This window comes from Jaculus jaculus, chromosome 1 (assembly GCF_020740685.1).
Source record: "Jaculus jaculus isolate mJacJac1 chromosome 1, mJacJac1.mat.Y.cur, whole genome shotgun sequence".
In the NCBI taxonomy this organism is placed as follows: domain Eukaryota; kingdom Metazoa; phylum Chordata; class Mammalia; order Rodentia; family Dipodidae; genus Jaculus; species Jaculus jaculus.
Window position 1 is genome coordinate 243540849 of NC_059102.1, and position 6079 is coordinate 243546927.

Here is a 6079-nt window from a genome sequence, read left to right on the forward strand (position 1 = left end):
AGGGAGTCCACATGGCTACCCCAGATTCTCCTACTCCACAAAAGGCTGGGTTCCCATCTTGTCGAAAACAAGTACTTGCTGTGTGTCTACTCCTGTCTACTCGCTGGGTATGCACGCCAGGGAGCCGAGCGAGGGGCGCCATGCCTTTGCCACGCCATCAGAGCGCAGCGCCCCAGAGCCAGCAGCGGCCTCTTTCTCTCAGTCCCTTCCTATAGGAGGCTTCACCTGGGGACATACACACAGCCCAGTAAAGTTACTGAAATGGGGCTGGAGAGATGGCTTAGCGGTTAAGGCATTTGCTTGCAAAGCCAAAGGAACTCAGTTCAATTCCCAGGACCCATGCAAGCCAGATGCACAAGGTTGCGCATGTGTCTGGAGTTCCTTCAATGTCTCGAGGCCCATTCTCTCTCTCTGCCTCTTTCCCTCTCTTGCTCTCTCAAATAAATAAATAATTTTTTTTTGAAAAAGTTACTAAAATGACAGTGTGGGAGGGGCCTTTCTAGAAAGAGACACTAGAAGGACTATGTGCAAGTGAGATCTGCCTCCCAACCTTGATCAAACAGGGCTGGCATTAGGCCCTGGGGTAGTCATGGTTTCTGGACCTGAGTATCAAAGAAATAGGTAACAAGGTAGAGTTTCTGATCTTCCCTGGAACTGGGAAGTAGCCACTTCATGGCAGGTATAGGTGGGGGGGGGGGGTGCAGGGAGGGCCTTGTTCCCTGCCCCAGGGTGGAGGAGAAAATGTAAGTAATTTGTGCTGGGGAGAAGTCAAGAAACTTGTAAGAAGGGGCTGGAGAGATGGCTTAGTGTTAAGGTGTTTGCCTGTGAAGCCTCAGGACCCAGGTTCAATTTCCCAGAACTCATGTAAGCCGGAAGCACACGGTGGCACATGTGTCTGGAGTTCGGTTGCCTGGTCTGGAGGTCTTAGCATGCCCATTCTCCCCCCCCCCTTCCTCTTTCTCATAAATAAATAAATAAAAAGGAATTTGTAAGAGGGCCCAAAAGCATCTTCTGCAGCCCACACGCATGTCCTAACACTGCCAAGAAGACAAGAAGCCCCAAGACCTCCGTGGCCTGGTTCCTCCTCCATGTTCTCACTCTCTGCATCTTCAAGTGTCTTTGAGTTCCCTGGAGAGGACCAGGGGGGAAGTGTCTGTCTCTGTGCCTCCTGTGGACAGCAAAAGCCCTCTGCCCCACCCACATAGGACACCCACATGGCTCCAAGCAGGGTACACAGTCCTCTCTACCTTCTTCCAATATTGCAGATGTCACTACAAAATTCCCCACATTGCTTCAAGACCTTCACCTGTCTCTCCCCTCTCCCGCCCTCAATAACACTCTCTGAGCCTTGGGAGAGAGGGGCTTCCTCAATTCCCAGAGCAACTCAGGAGCAGCTCAGAAACACCTCTCCTACCCCAAAGACGGTTCTCATATTGTAGGGAAATGTATGAAAAGTGTGGAGAAAATCTTATCTGCATGGATGTTGGGACACTTCGATCCTAAAAGTTGCACTCTCTTTCCCCAAGTCCTACTACACCCCCCAAAAAAAGGACCAACCTGTCACTCTCTGGAAGGCCTGTATGCCCTGAACCTTTAACATAAGCAAGAGCACTCTCCTTTGCTCCCTGAAAGGCAGGCTAAACAGATTCATTTCCAACCCTTTGTAGCCACAGTATAGTCACCCAATGAAACAATGTCATATACCCCTACTTTGTAAAGCTGCTAGAAGCGGGACTGCCAGGAGTGTAACCTGGCTGGGCTCAGAACCACTATATTCTGCCAGGTGCTGAGGTACCCTCACAGCCCTACGGGGTTCTGCTCAGTTTGTGCCTTGTTCACCTCCACCATCACCCCCTGAATTGTGCACCCTTCTGAAATATAGATGCTAGTTTGTCCTCGTCCCTTCCTCTGGCCCACAACTGTGCCTTTTGGAGTAGAAGACATTTAATGAGGGAGGGGGGAAACATAGATTGGAAGGGGCACCCCGTGAGGATTCTTCATGCCCACTTGGAGCACCCTTGCCTCACTGAATTGGGCAAACTCTTGATGGGCCCCAACAAGACTAGCTCAGTTCCCTCTTTCTCTGTGCTCATCAGTCCTGGGACCCCCAAAGCCATGAGGAGCCGCTTTCAAGTCCCAAGGAGCTCGGGGATCCTACTCAGACTTTCTCACCTGTTCTTGCTCCTCAGGAAAGGCAGGGCAGGTCTGGGGTTTCCTCTCCCCAGAGCAGGAATGGGTGTGGGCAGGTGGTCTGGGTTCAGTTCCCACCCCCACCTGCCCAGGTGGTGGACCACCATAGCCCCCCAGCCCTCTGGCTCTGAGGGGAAGCTCCTGAGACAGCTGCCCCCAACAGGGTCCCCTTCACGGGCCATCTCACCCCAACTCAGACTCTAAAAATGGTTCTCTGGTTTTCAGCCTCAGCGCCTGCCCACAAATTAGTGTCTCCAGCACGGTCTCCTGGGACATGACTTCGGGGGGAGGCCTTTGAGGAGGGGGCCGGGAGGGAGACCTCCATGCCCACAGGGAGATGGCGCTGGCAGAGGCCCCCCTCCCCATGGCCATCCTCCCTCAGTAGAACAGGGCTGCCCCTTGCTGTGGAGCGGCGCCAACCTGCTAGAGAACACTCCCAGCCCCTCGCCACTGGTACAGACACTTTTGCCCTTGCCACTGTGCTGGGCATTGCTCCGCTGGGGAACGCTGCAAGAAGAGAGTCTGCCAACCCAGGTCTCCCTTTGCTTGGCATCCAGACCCCATGTTGCCAGGCTGGGGCTCGCAGGTTGATCCCACAGCAGGAACTTCCCGGAAACCAAAGCAGGGAAGAAGCCCAGGGCTCTCTGCTTGCCTGGTCCTCGGTTTCTGACTCTCCCCCGCCCGGCCCTGCAGCCTTGGACTGGGAAAGGGATGCGCATGTGCCAGGACACCAAAGCAGGCAGGTGTCCTAGACCGCTGTGCGACGGAGCCGGGAGGATGAACGAGTGAGTACTCACAGGTAAGCCGTCAGGGGGTCCACATCCCCTGGCACCACAGACAGCCCGAGCTCTGAGCAGTCGGCTGACAGCATGATGCCATCCTCCTGGCAATGGCAGGGGGCTGGGCAGGCAGCACGCCCCGGGCCAGGCTGAGGGGTGCCACCGGCGCCTGCAGAGGTCCACAGCATGGCGCAGATCCACAGCGCCCCGACCCTGGGAGGACTGGGCATCTCGGCAGCGGCCGGGCTGGGCTGCGCGGGCACCTGGCGGGCGCGCGGCGGCGGCGCAGGGCGCGCGCGGTTCGCCTCCGGGTCCCCGGGGCTGGGAGGCAGGGGACCGCCCCACGGGGCTCGGCTGAGCCTGGGCGCGGCGGCGGCGGCGGCGGGACGGTGCAGTCAGAGAGGGGCAGGCATTGTTGAGTGATCTTCGTTATTCGGTTTCACAGGCTGGGCTTGGCAAGGGAGGGAGACACGGGGAGGAGGAGTCAAGGAAACTTTCTAAACTGTGGCTCGCTCCTCTTCCCTCCTTCCTTCCCAGCTGGCAGGAATTTCATCCAGAGGGGGGAAAAGGGGAGAAAGGAAGAAGGAAGCCCAAGGCAAGGAGCGGACAGCGCATCAAGGACCTACACTTATTTGGAAAGGGCGTCCCAAGGTCCAGGCCAGAACCCTTCTTGCCTTTGGGACGGGCCACAGGTTCTCGTGGGACCCAGAGGAGGCTGCCAGGAAATAGCATCAGGTTTTCCACGGGTCCCATTACCAGGTTTCTATACCGGGGGGACCAAGAGACTTGAAAGACATGACCGGCTCAAGGTCACACAGCTGATGGGGAGGAGCCCCAGGACTGGAGCTCAGGTCAACCTGCCTCACCCCATTCTGGACAGGACAAGAGAGGAGGTCCGCGGAGGGCTCAGGCTCCTTGAAGGAGAGGCAGCGAGCACACATTCTGACACCGTATCCTGAATTTCTAGCGGGTGCTCAGGGTATGGAAATGACCTGGCTCAGGCTTAGTCGGGTTTGAGGCCTGGTGATCAACTTGCTCTCCGCTCTCTGGGAGCCAGGGAGGCTGAAGGGCTTGCCTTCTGCCCAGCTGGTTGTCAGACACCGTCCGCGAGTCGGTGCATTGGCGCCACCTGGAGGCTCGGTGTTGCAGGTGCAGCTCAACCACCTTAAGCGTCCAATCCCCAGGGTTTGCGGGCGCCATCCACAGGATGTTAAGGAGCTGGTGGTTAAGGCTGGAGTCAAGTTTCTGGTTGGGCCACACTGGGGTCATACTTCCTTCGTGAGTACTCTTCCTTCCTCTGGTCTAGTCTCTTTCTGAGCCAAACCCCAGGGCAGAGCTAGACTAGGCTGGGATACTCCTCCCAGTTCTACGGTCCCCCCAGTGGTCCACCCAGAGCGCACACCAGAGGATCTGAGAGGCAGCCAGAATTTCTTCTGCCATTTCCTTCCATGTCCAGGACCATCTGTCCTTTTCCACCTTCTGCTAACCCTGCTGGGCAGGAGGAACTGTATAGCCAGACAGACCAAGAAGCCAGAAGACACGGCCTCTTGGATTCCAGTTGAAGCCATGATCCTCAAGACAGAGACTGAGCTCTCACGGAGACCTAGGAATGGTCCTTCCTAGCGGTGAAGATCTGCAGACAGAAGCGCTCTGCCGGGCGGAAGCGCACCCCGTCAGGCAGGCCTGCACTTCCCGCCTCACTCATCCACAATCTTGGCTCCACCCTCCACGCCATCCCCATTCCTCCTGCTCTAGGCTGGAAAACCGTCTCCACCTCTGGAGCAGCTCCTTGGGACAGGCCTAAGAGCCTCTAGCCCACCCACACTTCCGGTGCTGACCGTGGGCTTCTGCATGAAGCACGAAGAAGAGGACACTGACATTCTTACTGCCCCTGGTCTGGTCTTTCTCTGCGCCAAGCCCCAGGGCAGAGCTAGACGGGGTTGGGTTACCCCTCCCAGTTTTCCTGTCTTCCAGTGGTCCATCCAGAGCGCACCAGAGCCTAACCTCATTCTGGGAAAGCTTCCGGCTGAGCAGAAAGCTCCACTTCGTTGTAGACAGGGTCCAGAACTTGTACGCATCTGAAGATGACCTTGAATTTCTGATCTTCCTGACTCCATCACCTGGGTGCTGAGATACCAGCCTGCACCACCATGCCAGTTCATGAGGCTCTGGGGACGGAACTAGTTCATGTGAGGCAAACATTCTACCAACCAAGCTACAGCTTCAGCTCCAGAAAGCTCCACTTTTGTTCTTTTTTAAATTTAATTTATTTATTTGCAAGCAGAGCGAGGGTAGAGACAGAGAAGAGAGACAGACAGAAAGAGAACGGGCACACCAGGGCCCGTAGCCTCTGCAAACGAACTCCAGACGCATGCGCCCCCTTGTGCATCTGGCTTACGTGGGTCCTGGGGAATCAAGCAAATTTGCAGGCAAATTCCTCAACCGCTAAGCCACCTCTGCAGCACACTACTGAGAACTCCAGTGGGCGGGTAAGAGTCCTGAGCGCTCCACCACTGATGGTCTAACTCCACTGAAGGGAGTGCTGCTCTGGTTGGTCCAGTGTGGAGATCCGGCAAAGAGCACAGCTTGCGATCAGCCAGCATCGCTAAACATTGCTTGTCAGTGTTGCTCATCTGTGCTGTTCAGGTCAAAGGGACACAAAGGCAGGGGAAACCTGGTCACTTTGCTCTAAGCAGGTGAATCACATAGTCGTAAGATCAGCTTTAGGGCAAGGTGCAAGTAAGAAATTTAGCATCCCATGGCAATGACCTCAGAGAAATTATTTGTAAGGGCCATGAGAAGCATTCCCACAGTTCTTTCCCATAGTTCATTCCCACAGTTTGTTCTTATAGTTACTCCCCGCAGTCCAGGCTTTCTCTGTACCCTCGCAGGGCCCTCCCTTCCCAGGAACAGTCAGTGCCCAGCACCAGGCTTCTGTCTTCAGCTCCACTCTTCCCCCCCCCACCCCCCGGTCTCTCAGCTTCTCCCTTCCCCTCATCCCTTCTATTTGAAGGGAGGAAAGAAAAGAGTGAAAGAACAGAGAAATCTGCCAGGTTTGGCCACAGAGCCACCTCTAGTTACTCCCTTCCAGGCCACACTATGGGTTTAGC

The 6079-nt window shown here is 55.9% G+C and overlaps 1 protein-coding gene across 1 annotated transcript in view; it reads right to left on the minus strand.

Annotated features, from left to right (window-relative positions):
- The window catches only part of Lgr6 (leucine rich repeat containing G protein-coupled receptor 6), a 153094-nt gene extending 149895 nt beyond the window's left edge, over positions 1 to 3199 (minus strand). Inside the window, exon 1 of the mRNA XM_045140196.1 lies at positions 2988 to 3199. Coding sequence (XP_044996131.1) covers positions 2988 to 3199 — 212 coding nt within the window. The remainder of the gene's footprint in view (positions 1 to 2987) is intronic.
- Between the last annotated feature and the right edge of the window lie 2880 nt (positions 3200 to 6079).